The 16,625-nt window shown below is 27.2% G+C and overlaps 1 protein-coding gene across 5 annotated transcripts in view; it reads left to right on the top strand.

Moving 5' to 3' along the window:
* Positions 1–1,343: 1,343 nt before the first annotated feature.
* Positions 1,344–16,625, top strand: part of LOC111625297 (F-BAR domain only protein 2-like) — an 84,788-nt gene continuing 69,506 nt past the window's right edge. The window contains exons 1-3 of one of the 5 annotated variants that reach the window (XM_023368416.1): positions 1,344–1,876; positions 1,951–2,136; positions 16,017–16,160. In XM_023368416.1, the coding sequence (XP_023224184.1) occupies positions 1,813–1,876; positions 1,951–2,136; positions 16,017–16,160 (394 nt within the window). In that variant the 5' untranslated portion in view covers positions 1,344–1,812. The remainder of the gene's footprint in view (positions 1,877–1,950; positions 2,137–16,016; positions 16,161–16,625) is intronic. The other 4 variants (XM_023368418.1, XM_023368417.1, XM_023368419.1 and 1 more) reach the window with 4 other exon arrangements.

The raw sequence follows: 16,625 nt of genomic DNA, 5'->3' as shown, positions 1-16,625 counted from the left end.
CGACCTTCGGATAAACGACGCTCTACTGTAGTTTTAAATAAAACAAATTTTATTTTATTGTTTTATTGTTAACAGTTAGTTTAGATTTGAGAGTTGTTTCAGAAATATATGGACTGGCAACAATCGAGGGACATGTTTCTGGTGGGAGAAGATTGTTGCACATGTGCTTTGTTAGTTGGAATGAAGACAATGTGCCGTTGTTGTTTGTGTGTAGTGTGGATGAGAATGGCAGATGAGAACAAAAAACTGTTAATTGTCAGACAGAATGATGATTGAATTTTGTGGGAAAGCAAAAGTGATTGGGAAAAAGTTCAGATGATTCAAGAAACATACATTAGAGAAGGATTGGGCAGGTTGGCTGTATGGTGGAAAAATTTCAAGAACTGTAAATGCAATGTACAGGATGAGCCATGAAGTGGGCAAGTGGGAATCTATCAACATTTGTAAATGGAGAAAACAATGAAAAGCCAAAGTTATTGAGAGAGAGAGAAAAATTTATTGATTCATAAGCTGTAAATATAGTTGAATGCTAGTGAAATTGAAAAGATGCATCTGTACATGTGGCACTCTATCTTACATTTAACATGTTTTTACTAAGGAGCAAAAGCAGTACTATATTGTTACATTAAATTTTGTGAAAATTTTCTTCAGAAAATGGAAACAGATTACAACTTTTTGAATTGAATAGTTACTACTGATGAGTCTTGGATCAAATATTTTGATCTCAAATCAAAACCACAGTGAAGCATATGGCGACATATCATTTCACTGTCCCAGAATGTCTGGGTTTGTAGTTATTCAAAGGAATTGATGTCGATTTTTGTTTTTGACACGGATATTATTACAACATTGGATTCCTGAGAATCAAATTGTAAACTCAGACTATTATGCTAAAGCTTTGTCATCAATGTACAAGTAAAGACCAGAACTATTAATCAAGAATGGTTTTTTTAAGGTAGACCAGAAATTTGGATTGAGCAGCAATACAGACTTTGGAGAAAATTGATGACCAATCTTCAGCTCATCCTTCAGATGCCCAGACCTTATATTCTGCAATTTTGGGTTTTTCCAACACTCAAGAAAAAGTTGAAAGGAAAAAGTTTAACACAAATGAGAAATGAAGGCTACCAAATCCACTTTCTTAAAACAACTTTCACAAAATCAACTGTAGTAATAAGAATATGATGAGTAGGCAGATTAAAATGTTATCTGTGAGAAACTTATTTCTAGAATTTTTTAAAATTTTATCCAAGTTATAAATTTATATAAATGAAGATAACTTAATCTTTTTGCACCTAATTTTTTTTAATCAAAGTATATATAAGATTTAGGTTATTCTTTTTATAATTACTATTTTATTAAGGTAGTTTTATTTATGCATATCAGTTTGTTTATGTAATGTGCTACTGAGTAATATTTTTCAGATTGAATGATCTCTATGAAAGTATAAATTTATTCATTATTTCTAAACAAGTGGAAGTTTAATGCTGACTTGTAGAATTTTGTTACAAAATTTGCCAATTTTAAGTTTGGTGTTATAGACTGTAATATTTGCGATGTCATGTAACAAAATTGAATTTAAGTTTATACCTATGTTGAATGATAATACATTGATGTAAAAGAATTTAATAGTGGGCATAACATTGGCAGTTAAATTATAATTTGTGCATTTATTTTAATTAAATTTTTGTCAGTATTTGTGAAAAATTCTTAGATTTGATTCTGTACTTACACTATATATTTTGTTTAATATAAATATGTAAACATTTTTTCCCCCAGGTGCATGTTGAGTTTAGACAACAATGTAATGATATGGACCTTGATAAACTATTAGAACAGTTTGTACTTACTAGAGGAACAGGTCCTGACAAACCAGGTTTGTATTATTTTTTAATTTATATTTTTTTAGAAGTGATTTAATAATTAAATAAGAAAAATATTTTGTTATAGGTCCCTTATATTTTGAGGAGGCAGATTTGTCCTCATTAGGTCAAATCCAGTCTCCAGAAATTTTGGATTCTCATAATGAAGAAAGGTCAAATAAAAAAGAAGGTAAAAAAATGTCTCTTCGTCATAAAAGCAAACCATCCCGCCGCACCATCTCCCTCCTGGACTTGTTTTTTTCATCATCTCTTGGTATGTTTGACACCAAGTGTTGAAAATGGATTCATCAGTCCCCAGAATAAATAAAAGCAGATGCAAAAATTTAATTTTATGGGTTTTGCATATCTTTTTTTAATGCTTTTTAATATTATTTCTACTCATAAAAATACTTATAGAAGGCACTGTTTCTTGCTTATATCATAATCCTAGNAAAATTTCAATGAAAATAGTATTTTACCTCTTACAGTTTAATATATATATATTTGTTATTTGTTAATTAAAACTGTTTAACATTTTTAGTGAAATATTTTATTAAATATTATATATATAATATTTAATAAAATATTTCACTAAAAATGTTAAACAGTTTTAATTAACAAATAACAAATATATATATATTAAACTGTAAGAGGTAAAATACTATTTTCATTGAAATTTTGAATAATCAGTTACATTTGTTAATATAACAGCTAAAATCAGTAGTTAATATATAAATAAGATTAGAGCATTTTATTTTTACAGATTAAGTAAAAAACTTTTTTATGAAAAAATCTAAAAATAAGGAAATCTGAATATATAAATAAATAAACAAACATGATGATTTGAATTTTTACCTCAGTACAATAATAATGTTTGAGCAGCAGTAATGGTTAGTGCAATTGTATATCATTTTATTTACAGGATATAATTATGAGAACATGTGGCTATATTTAATAAAAAGGATTCCAAACTTATTTTGCTTTTGATCCTTTTCAAAATTAGATTTAATTTATCACCTCTTTTTTTTATATTGACACAAAATAAATAATAAATACAGTGAAGTGTAAAAAATCTGGATTAATTGGGGTCACATCCCATCAGGATTTTCAAATACTGTATATGTATAAATTTACATTTTAAGTACTGTAAATTCCAATTACGCTGAAATTTAAGTTTAGGTATTGTAAGTTCAAGCCAGTCTTTCACATGAAATGTAGGAATACTTAAAAATTTCAAGTTTAATTTACAGAATCACTATATTTAAATTAAAAATATACTAATTATAGTTCCAAAACTAAAAAAAATTCTGAATTCTGAATGAATGTTAGTACATCAACAATGCAGGCCAAAAGAATAATAATGAAGGTACCATTCAGGGTTAATCATTTTTTTAATGTCTAATTTTTGACACTTCACTGTAATTTTTTTTGATAGTGTTTAAAAAAAGTATTAATTAATTAGTATTTAATATAATTCAAAATTGTATGTTTTACTTTACTAAAATGTAAAGATATATCAATTATTATTACATTTTGTTTAAAAATGTAATAAAAATAAAGCAGTCAATCAAATCCCAATCTTTGTAATATTTCAACCACCCAGATAAATCAGTTAAACTTTTAGGGATTATCATTGGCCATATCATCAAGTTCAAAATCTTTGCTCTAGTGTGTAGATTATGAAAATAAACTGATTAGCAGATTGATAAACTTGTTTTTTTAATCAAATTTCAAGAAATTAATAGATACACAAAAATCATAATTTTTTTTAATTGAAAAACTGATCAGTTTTTTAAATAATTCTATAAATTTGAATTACAGTGACTGTGATGATGGATCCAACTGGACATCGTTTTACTATATTAACTGTATTATTCATTATCAAATAAATGAGATGAAATCAATTTGAAAGTGCTGTGATTAGTTTGATGATAAATTTTAAAACTTTCATTTCACATGAAAGTTAATATATCAAAGCTGTTATGAAAGCAATTTTTATCTCAGAACATAATGTTGCAGAATTAATATCAACAAGTTTTAATAATAAAATTAAATTGGAAAATGTAATGGAATATTTGAAATTTGGAAATTAAACACTTTATTTTTTATAGTATAGTTATTTAATTATAAAATTGTATAAAAATTGAAATATTTTTGGGTAATATAGAATAATATGAATATTTACAACATAAAGTACTGTAATAATTTTGAGCATTTAATAGCTCCATTTAATATACATTTAATATTGCAAATATATAGTCTGACATAGTTCTTTCATATGATGTTATTAGTCAAATATAAATACTGACAGTGATATAGAGGATTTGCATATTTGTGTTTACTTCCCATATTAAAGAATTCTTTGTTTTCTTTTGTTTGATGTGCACAAATAGCTATGATACTCATGTAAATTAATTTTCTGTTGTTTTGTTTCTTTTTCTGCAAGAATATAATGACAAATTCATATGATTATAAAGTTAAAGTTTGGTGACTTTAAGAAAGCTAAAATGAAATATATAAGAGTAATTTCTTAATTGTTAATGTTCAAATTAAGAAAAAAGCAAATCATTTATTATATTCTATTATCTTTTGGAATGATTATTAAAGACATAAGTTAGTTTATTCTAACTTCATTCTATTTGCTTTATATCAAGAAAAAAATATAGAATTTTTTTATTGATAAAATAAAATTCAAAGTAAAGTGATTTTATTATTTTCTAGTTCACTAAAAAAATTAAGAAATTTGTTTGATATTATGAAAATGTAGAAAATGCAGGCAAAAGATGGTCTTAATAGAGAAATTGGAATAGTTTTATTAATTACATTGAATTGATTTTAGGGAATATTAATTATAAACAATTTTGTAAAAAGCATTTTTAATCTAGCTGATATAAACTTTACCAGAGAGATCAGTATAAAAATTTATATCAAATAATTTTAAACATAAATCTCATATGATTTTAATGTAACGAAATTATTACAAAAGTTGCTTCTAGCCCTTGATATAATTATATTAATTAAATTATCCACAACCACGAGGCAGATAATAGTGAGGGCTTATCAGACTAATGATGGGCACAAACGCTCAGGGATCAAAGTGAAAACAATTTAAATAAATTTTAAATCTCTGTGTGCTCAAAATACTTACGTTTATAGGTTTCAAATTTTATTGCTTTTATTGTACTTTTATTAATTTCACAACCATATAGATTGCAGTGTTTGGCAACTGCAGAGTATTCAAAATTGTATTTGATGGCATTTATGTGTTCTTTTATATGAACATTGAGACATCTTTTTGTTTCACCTACATAGGTTATAGGGTTATTACAGCTACAGTTAAACCTATATATCACCTATAACCGTAAGTATAGCACATAGAAATTTTAAAAATTAATTATGTTAATAGAATTAATGATAACTTAGGTGTTAAAATTGACGAGGATGGTATAATTATATTTTTTAGAAAGTAAATATCTTTGTGATGTTACGACCATATGTATTGCTAAAAACCGTTGGGAACTTGTAATTGTATCATATGTTGTCACCACTTGCACTCCAGATGTGGACTGTTACACACCTCCCTTACTACCATTCCCAGCACCTTGTTGTAAGCTGGCACCTGCTACTCTGTCGTCTTACTGTTTTTTGGTATGTACATTACCTGTCTGTATAACTTTAGTCCATTAGTGTTAACTAATAATTGTCTAACTTATAACTGTTTTGTATCAGCATCCTGTATGTCACTCCACCATGCAAAGTCATGAAGATTTATTACACCTGTCTACACTGATATTGCCTACTGCTCATACTGTTATAATGGCGTCTTCACCTTTATATTGTATGGTTTTAGGCATAGTTTTAAGTTTATCTTTACTTTGTATAATTTTTAATATACCATCTACTTTAGCTAATACCTACTGATGATGCTTACTACTCATACTGTTACAGTGGTGTCTTCAATTTTTATATTGTATAACTTTAGGCTTAGTTTTTAAGTTGACCGTTACCTTGTATAATTCTATTATAGCATTACCTTTAACTAATACCAACTGATGAGGCAACTTGATGCATTTTGGGTTTTCGTTTTTACACTTATGTAGTAATTTTTTGAGTTTATTAAATTGTTTTCACTGATTCCTAAGCATTTGTGCCCATCATTGGTCTGATAAGCCCTCACTATTATCTGCCTCATAGTTGTGGATAATTTAATTAATATGATTTTAATGTATTTCTATATTTTTGTTGATTTGAAATGATTCATAAATATTAATTTTTCTTAGTGATGAACATAATAAAAATTCTATTCATCACTTAAAATTATTTATCAGTAATTCTATTCACACTTTTCAATTTTTATATACCAATATTTTACCACTATCAGACATTGAAAATTGTTATAAGTTTTGATTAAATATTAGCCTTTAAACAGTTACATCTATAATTTCCTTATCAATATTTGAATTTTTCATAACATATAACTGGTCATAACTATAACTACAGTGTCTAGTTCAACACTGTTTTTTAATCTACAGTAGTGAAGCAATATACCTTTAACATTCTTTCTCCAACCTTGCATTGCCTCATTAAATCAATTTTAAAAATTTATTTAAATGAAATAGTAAGCAAATATATTTTTCAAATATGATAAACTTAATTTTTGTTGCTTGTTGTTTTATATTCAATATTAACTTAATACATATTAATAATACACCGATCACTTACTTATACATATTACTGTATTTTGTGGACCAACATGCTGCATATAACCGGGGGAGACTAGCATGCCAGTTAATGGCTTATTGACATCAGTAGTAGTAGTCAGTCACTGAACTGCACTGCCATCTACCCATACCTTAAACATAACACCTTCCTCTCAAATTTCAAAGTGAATGTTAAGGTCTAAGTTGAGATAATTCACAGGAGTTTCTGAAATTTGATGTTTTGTTTGAATGTACTCTTTTTTTTTTAAGTGTGTTGTTTTTTTCTATATATTTCATATCTCTTAATTTAAAAAAATTATAAATTCTCTACTAAGTTATTACCCTCTTTACATTAGATCAAATTAGTACATTAGTTATTTCATATGATTTTCATATAGTCAATGTAATATACTGAATTTTTGCAGATTGTTAATATTTTTTAGTAGAGAAATAAACATGACACTTCAAAAGAAGAAAAAATATATATATTTTTATTATTATTATTATTTTTTTTTTTTTTTTTTGAAGTGTCATGTAATTGATGGTACAAGCAGGAATGTGGTGATTCTACATGAAATATTGAATTGCAAACAAAAAATAAAATTTTTTCATATGGGGCTTTGTTTCCAAGAAAAATGTTTTGAAAGTTTATCAAGTACTGTACCATGTGCACTTGATTAAGAATCAACACAATGGATATTGCTGTATGCTATTTTTACTGTCAAGTGTTTTGAAAACATTGCTCTGCTATTTGATGTTTGTAAACACTGTTGATGTTATGTTATTTATTTATTTTCATTACTCTTCTCTTACATTTATTGAATCTTTTTCTTAGTTTTTATCCTAATGCTGATATGACTACATACAGCAAGTGAGAGTATAGGGACATGATTCTTGCATTGAGGGCATGTAGCAGTGATGCTTCTTCACATCTGTTTATTACAAAGACTGATCCTAATTGCTGACATCCCAGTAGGAGAGTTTTTCAGAGAGCAAAATGAACTCTCAAAAGAATCATGGTCTGAGAGACCATGGTTCTTTTGAACTTCATCAATAAAGGGGTCTCATCCAATGACTTAACTTGAATTTTGGTAACTTAACTTGTCTTAGTTAAATTGAACATTAGTAGAGATTTCCACATGAAATCCATTGAGTTGAATCTTGATCAAGTGCACACATACTTCATAAACTTTCAAAGTTATTTTTTTCAGAAATAAAGTAAGATAGTAAGATGAAAAAATTTTATTTTGCTAGTTATGTTATTTTGTAGTATTATAAGTGTTTTGTTACTTATATTACCAGTTAGTCATGATAAAACTTGGTTTGTTTGAAAGTATATAACAATTCAAAACTTTTTTGTCTAAACTAAAGTTGAGCACAGTATGGTCAGTTAACATAACTAAAAATCTCTTTCCAGTTTGAAGAATTGCAGGTTTGAACCTCACTTCAAGCAAAGTTTCTCTTATGTTTTTAAAGTATTTAATAAAAAAACTAATAAATTTTCATTATTTTAATAGCTGGTGATTGTCTTCTTTATCAACAAATTTCAAATCAATAATTTCTGTTTAACCAATGTATAGTTTTGTTGAGTTATACATTGTGTTTAATGAGTGATATAAGTGATTAATGAGAATAATTTGATTAATTAAAGTGATCATCATTGTTAGAATTTGCAAGCATGTTTTAAATTTTAATATTTTGTAACTTATTTTATGCATAAAAATAATTGAAAAGAAAAGTTCATGGTGCAAAGTACAGAAATTTTTATATACATAAAAATTTGTTGTACTAATCTGAAATTTTTATATATATATAAAAATTTCAGATTAGTACAACAAACCATTCAATGTAATTCAAGTCATATAAAATTTTAATTTATATTTTCAAAATTTATAAATTTTTAATTTTATGCTTTGCATGAAAATATTTTCTTGTTTGGTATTCTGATGTTTTTTTAGAAGAAATGATATATTCATTGAAACAGATGCAAAATAGTTTTATTCTGAATTTCTAGATTATTTGTGTTGCTTAGTAAACCATATCCTTTATTATTATTAAGTTAAACTATTTAGATTGTAATTATATTTATTATTTTTACCCACCCTATTTAATTTAAATAATCACACTTTATTTTGAATTATATTTTATCTTGCATTAATAGAAATGAATACTGTTTAATGTAACCAATAATTACAGACTTGAAATTAAATTTAGTGATTTGCAAAGTTGATAAAATGATGATTAAAAAATTAAATACTTTTTCAAAACCTTTTCAAAAATAATCAAATTTATCTTTTAAATATTTTCATAATTTAAATAATTTATCTTTTAATTTGTTATTTATTTAAAATTCTTCAAAAATCTGTAAAATACAGTCTTCTGTAGTAAAAACTGAATATGCAAATGTAAAAATTCAAGTGCAACACAATGTATATTCATTGGCAAAAAGTTATGCATTCAGATAGAATTGTTAAGTTACTGCAAAAGCTACCCTGCAGAAAGCATATCTCATACAGCTATGTAAATGATTTCATTTGTGGTCCAATTGTATGCCAATAAATACTACCATAGTGCCTTAAAATTGTTACTCTAGTCTATATATATAAAAATGAATGTATGTCTGTGTGTCTGTCCTTCATGCATTACCACACCGTTTATCTGATTGCCATGAATATCAGTAATTCTATTCACACTTTTCAATTTTTATCATAGTACATTTATCCTACGATAGATGGCGCGAGTGTATACGAGCATTTTACTGTGTGTTTGATCGATTTCAAATTGTGAAGACCATTTTCTCCCTTCAAAAAATATCTCTATATATGCATTTGTAAACTGTTATTTACGATATTTGTAATAATTTTTGTTTAATCACTATTTCAACTTTTTTTTTGCTAATTATGTATTTGCTCGAACTTTGTTAAAACCTTAACTGTATCCCAAACAACAACCGAAATTGTAGGAGGAAATTCGCCTATTTTACTGATCTAGGGATACCCTTTTCCAAATTTTAATATCAACTCAAAATAATTTAAAAAGACAAATTACAATAAAATGGTTTATTATCCGACTATCAGAAATTTCACAACATGCCAAGGAAGAGAGAAAGGAGCAATTAAATAATTAAAATTGTAAAGGATTAAAAATATATATATAAAAACGGGGACTATCGCACTTCTGACAATTGCTGCAAGTATGTGGGCTAAATTTGGAGAATCTGTGCTTTTTGCACGGACAACTGTATGTGGCCAGCTCGCGTCGGAAAACCTGATTTATTCGTTTATGCACCAGACAGAAAAACAAAAAATATCGTGTATCCACAAGAACTCCAATAAATAAATAGAATTGAAACAACACTTTGAAAGGTTTTCCCAATGAAAATGAATAATAATAATAAGTTTCAATAAAAATGATAAAATGTAAATTGAATTTTATTATGAGTTTGCTTGAATTTTGTTTCTTCTGAGATTGCAGCAATGCGCAATGGATAAGCTAGTATCATATAAAAAGACTTGCAGATGCTCAGTGTTCAGAATTTTCAGTGTGCTGTTGTTTGAAGTTCTTTCAACACCAAACATGCCTGTATGATGCAATGAAAGACATACACAACTGACAGAGTTTGAGGTAGACCATATCATTGGGCTGAGGGAAGCAGGATGGCTGTTTTGATAAATTTCTTGGCATCTGGGCCATTTTGACCTGATTATGAGGAAGTGTTTGGGACAGTGAATACAGCAGGACACACATACATAAAAGATAGGCTCTGCATTCCCCAGATAGACCATCAGGAGAGTTGATTGTATGATCATGAAACTTGTACAAACAGCTGCAATAGTATCTTTGTCCACTATCCAGAAATAGATTTTTACAGAACCTTCATTACAGAAACAGAAGGCTTGATACAAAACCTTAACTCTTCCTACACAATTGGGAGCTAACTAACAGAGCAAATTGCACAGTGATCACTGTCTATCCTTTAACACCATAACAGCATTGGCTTTTTTCATAGTGATGCTATCTCAGAAGCATAGACTTCTACAGACTGACAGTGTATTGTCTTTAGTGTTGAATTATGGTTCTGTTTGGGAATGGATGATCACTATATTAGTGTGTGAAGGACCAGTTGCTAGCACTTCAATCTTGTTTTTTACTGTTGAGTAGCAGATTGCTTCTACTGCTGGTATGCTGTTATGAAAAGCCATGTTGTATGATAGTAAGTTACTCCTAGTGGTGACATTGATGGCACAACAGTGCATTCAGAAAGTTTTGCTCTCTTGTGTTGCCTTTTGTGACAAGACTGCAAACAGCCACTTTTTATCAAGATAATGCTCAGCTACATACAGGCCCAGGAATTTTTCCACTATATTGCCACACTTTCTTGGTGTATAAATCTCCAAATTTGTTGCCCATTCAGCATTTGGGAGATCATACATGATGCCAACCCCAAAGCCCATCTAGAAGTGTGGATTTGGAGCACTTAAAATATTTGTGGGAAAATCTTATTGCAGGATAACTTATGGTGCTTTTATCCCTCCATGCCTGATCCTATCAGCTTGTGATGCTAATGATTTCTTTAAAATGTATTTACTTGTATACCAAATTGGCCTTTTGCTATGATATTGTAATCACTTATTATCATCATCATTATGTTTGTGCTAAGAATGTTCTATTTGATTTTTACCCCTCATTCTTAGTGCATAACTTTTTATCAATGACTGTACTTAAATTCATATTTTAACTTTATTCTTTACAAAAACATTGTTAAAAGTTAGGAAAACAAAATATATTTATTTTAGGCTACTTACAAAAATATAAGGTACATATTTGATGTATGTAATAATAAAAACAATACATTTGTATTTTTAAAATATACTTCAGTTTTGATGCAAAATTTGCATATTTTAAGATTTTATCAAAATAAAAAAAATATTTTTAACTAAAAATATTTATAAAATTAAATGCAATGCATGTCATTAGATCATTAATATCATATAAAAGTTTTTGATATTCACTTGTTCACAAATATATTTACTCTCAATAATGTAAGACTTTTAATTGTTTTTAATGTCAAGAATTATTGAAAAAAATTATTGTAATGAAACATTGTAGGAGAATTTGTATTAAATATTAGTAATTAAATAAGAAATATTAATGATTATAGACTATTGATTACATTAAATAGTAAAACATTTCTATGTAATTTTTGAATAATCAGTTTTAAATTTATGAAAATTTGTTTTTAATATTTTTGAGTTATCATTTATATTTTAATTTCCAAGTTTATTCATCATTCATAAAGTTTTTAATTATGTTTGTTTATATTAAAATTTTGTTAAGAAATTATTTCAGATTCAATATCATTTTTCATTTATTTTGTGCACAGAAAACCATTTGTCTGTAAGAAAATGCAAACTGTTTAGATTTACATCAATTTTCTAAAATAACTGCCGTGATCAGTTTATTCAAAAAATAGATATAGTTAATATATTAATTAGATTTTAAAATGTCTTATCAAAAATAATTTGAGAGTAGATTTTTGCGTGTCTATAACAAATTTTGTAATTGATGGAAAATTAAACAGATTGCATAATTTTTCTTTAAACTTNTTTTTTTTTTTTTTTTTTTTTTTTTCGTTTCTTTAAACATTTTTATATCTTAAATTCAGTTCCATGCATAAATGTAAAAATATAGTTTGTGTTTAAGGTTCTGTTTGGTCCTTGTTGCTTTTCATAAGTTTTATTTACAAACATTAAGTGAAGCACAGTGAGCAAAATAAGCAAGTTTCCTTGGCAGCGACTCAGATTTACAAATTGCCTGAATACAAAGTTTCAAAGTAATGACTTGACTGATTTGAATGAAATTTTGCACATTAATAGAAGTAATAAAAGATCATGACAATGTTGAAAAAATCTTGCAAGGTATAATACGTTAACATACAGGTATATCTCAAGTTACGTCATTCTCAATTATATGTTGTTTGTCAAAAAAATATATGAAAAAAATCAAGTTTAAGTCATTTTATTCTACTTTACATCTGTCCGCCACAAATATTGAAGTCGTAATATCATTAGAAAAGTGTTAAAAGCACATAAAATCATATTAAAATACATACATTTACAGTAAATGTTAATATAATCATCATAAATCCCAAAGAACAAAATATGAAAACATCTGTGACTCTGTGTTGGCGTCTTATCTAGCAGTCTTTAAGAGCTCAGTATTGCCATTTTCCACGGTAGTTCCAATATCTACTGTTTGGCGTCGTTGTCAGCGTCACTCGTTATTGGTAAATTTAACATAAATTAGTTTATTTTTTACTATCACAAAATAATTTTAATAACTTTAACCTTACAAAATCATCTTATTTTATAATGTCTTAGAGCAAACCACATTCACAAATAAAGACTCCGTGATGTACTGTAAATATCGCCAAATTGTAAACATGTATATTTACAAGTATGTACAGTACCATACATATATTCATAAATTTAGATTACTTTTTTTCTGTACTATATTAAAAACTAAAATTTATTTGTTTGTAAGCTTAAAATAAATTCTTATTAATCATATATTATTAAAAATGCATTTATAAATAAAATACAGAACTGAGAATGGTTATTTGTAGTTTAGCCTAGTGACAAGTAAATTCTACTTACGTTGCCTCTCCTAGAACCAATTACTGATGTAAGGTGAGGTATACCTAAATTATACCTTGCACAACATTTATTATATAAGTTAAGAAAGTTTTAGAACAAAGGTAAGATTTCATTGTTTATGCAGTGACAAGTTACTTTAAGGCTTCCCTAATGCTCTAACATTCTTTGAAACCATCATTGCACTTCAGTCAGAGATGAAGTTCTAGTATATAGATAACAATATACAAACCTGATATATTAGAATCACCAGACAATCTGCCAGATTTTTTATTGGGCTACATTTATGCTAATTAATTAGCATAAATGTAGTCTGTTAAAGAATCTAATAGATCATTTGATAATTCCACAAACATTAAATAGATGTATTGTAACATAAGTAAATCTTAAAACCAAACAAGCATTTATGTTCCATTATGTCTGTCTATTAGTTAAATAAGAACTGTACATTACTATAAATTTAAGATTAATTAAAAATCTTTATAGACTAAACTGAAATGGCCTGCTCATAAGTCAAAAGAATTTAGATATTAGAATTTAAAAGGATATGAAAATTATTTTATATATCTGAATATTATTAATTGAATATAAAACAGGATAGTAAGTAATATTATTTTGAGTTCAAATATTTAGTCTGAAACAAGACTTTTTAAAATGTCTTTATTAATTATAACAGTCAATTAATATGAATAATTTAGAAATTTACCATTAAAAGGAATATTTGTAGTTCATAGCCAAATTAATTCTAGCAAAATATGATATTGAATGAAAATTAAAAGATAATATTTCAGGATTTGATTGTTTATAAAATAACTAATGAATTAAAAACTGAGTACATTTGAAAATACATTGAAAATCCAAGATGATAATTTTATAAATGGAGAAAAATTATAAACTAGAATTAATGTCTTGTAGAATAGAAAATTTGTTCTAAAAAATATGAAAAAATAATGATTTGCTTATATTTTGTGCATTATTTTCTTTACTTGGAAGTCACTGATGGGACATACTTGTATTTTATTCTTAAATTAATCAACTAACTGACACCTAAATGCAAATTCCAGCACATAACAAACAAAGAAATCATGTGCTGGAATTTTTCAATTAGGTGTCAGTTAGTTGATTATACAGTTCTAGTTAAATGTGTTTTTTTTTAATTTTATTCTTTCTGACAGTTATTGTAGATACCTCCAAAAAAGAATTTCCAGACATTTACTGAAATAATTACACTTTACTTAATTTAAAAATTTTTTGAATTTAAAATGCTGTGCACAAAAGATGAAAAAAGATATTTTATTTAATACATAATATTTGGCACCTAACTAACATCATCTATTTAATAGCTTTGTGTATACGTTGTTTACATACAGAGCATGTGCATGAGATATCATTTTTCAGGAAATGGAGATTCAAGTGGTGCTTCTGTTACCTCAAATCCTTCACGCGCAAATGCCATTCATCCTGCTAATGACACTACAAGTAGCACTTCAAATCCCTCTAACAGTGATTCACTTCATAGGACCACATTTCGAGCATCTAAATGTAATAACCCACCTTTTGTGATTAATTATAGAATATTTTATAATTGCTTTTGTATTGTCATCAGCAAATATCGTCATTGTTGCTAATTGTTTTAAAGTATGATCTGTGGCAGTTGCATGTATGTGTGTGTGTTCAGNAACCTTTTTCGGGTGGCGACCCCTTTTTATAAAAGCCAAATGTCCCGCGACCCCGATACAATTGAAAAAGGCATTTTTAATAAGGTAATTAAAAAACAACGAAATTAGTTTTTTTACTATAATTTTATTTTCAGTTGTTTAATAATTTAATGCGATGGTTGAAATTGCATGTTATTAACCAGTTTCAAAATTCGCGGATGAGTTTTTGTTAACGCCAATTTCATGTCATTCTCAACATTTAATTTATTCCTCTCAAACTCTCAACACATGTTTCAACCAACTGTGACAGAATAGCGTACCTAGATTACACTTATTTTAATTTAAAAGAAATTATTCAAACTTCAAGACACCATTAAAAATAAAAATTGCATTATAGTCAATATTTTTTTTAGTTTACTGTATAAGTTGGCGACCCCACAGAAAGCCCATCGCGACCCCCTTCTGGGTCGCGACCCATAGGTTGGGAACCCGTGTGATAGATGAAATTGAATGAAAATTAAAAGATAATATTTCAGGATTTGATTGTTTATAAAATAACTAATGAATTAAAAACTGAGTACATTTGAAAATACATTGAAAATCCAAGATGATAATTTTATAAATGGAGAAAAATTATAAACTAGAATTAATGTCTTGTAGAATAGAAAATTTGTTCTAAAAAATATGAAAAAATAATGATTTGCTTATATTTTGTGCATTATTTTCTTTACTTGGAAGTCACTGATGGGACATACTTGTATTTTATTCTTAAATTAATCAACTAACTGACACCTAAATGCAAATTCCAGCACATAATAAACAAAGAAATCATGTGCTGGAATTTTTCAATTAGGTGTCAGTTAGTTGATTATACAGTTCTAGTTAAATGTGTTTTTTTTTAATTTTATTCTTTCTGACAGTTATTGTAGATACCTCCAAAAAAGAATTTCCAGACATTTACTGAAATAATTACACTTTACTTAATTTAAAAATTTTTTGAATTTAAAATGCTGTGCACAAAAGATGAAAAAAGATATTTTATTTAATACATAATATTTGGCACCTAACTAACATCATCTATTTAATAGCTTTGTGTATACGTTGTTTACATACAGAGCATGTGCATGAGATATCATTTTTCAGGAAATGGAGATTCAAGTGGTGCTTCTGTTACCTCAAATCCTTCACTCGCAAATGCCATTCATCCTGCTAATGACACTACAAGTAGCACTTCAAATCCCTCTAACAGTGATTCACTTCATAGGACCACATTTCGAGCATCTAAATGTAATAACCCACCTTTTGTGATTAATTATAGAATATTTTATAATTGCTTTTGTATTGTCATCAGCAAATATCGTCATTGTTGCTAATTGTTTTAAAGTATGATCTGTGGCAGTTGCATGTATGTGTGTGTGTTCAGTCTTTTCTTATCCACATTTAACTTTTTTATACTATTTCAATCTAACTTTATGAATATACAACCATTTGAATAAATATTTAAATTAATACTAGCTTGATAAGTATAAATAAGATACAGTCGACCCCCCTATAATTACGGTCCCTATAATTACGATTCCTATAAAACTACGAAAAAATATACGTATTTTGGAAATGTTGAGTCGGATTAGTGTAGAATCGATTAATTTTATGGAATAAAACCTTTCAATCAGCCGTAGTCCGTAAACTTGACACGTGTCGGGCTGTGATTGGAACGACTTGTAAGAAATCGGATTCCTAATAAATTGGAAC

Source organism: Centruroides sculpturatus, unplaced genomic scaffold, assembly GCF_000671375.1.
Source record: "Centruroides sculpturatus isolate CEXI.00-Female unplaced genomic scaffold, Cexi_2.0 scaffold303, whole genome shotgun sequence".
In the NCBI taxonomy this organism is placed as follows: domain Eukaryota; kingdom Metazoa; phylum Arthropoda; class Arachnida; order Scorpiones; family Buthidae; genus Centruroides; species Centruroides sculpturatus.
Note: the sequence above shows the minus strand (reverse complement) of the source record. Positions and strands in the feature narration are given on the sequence as shown.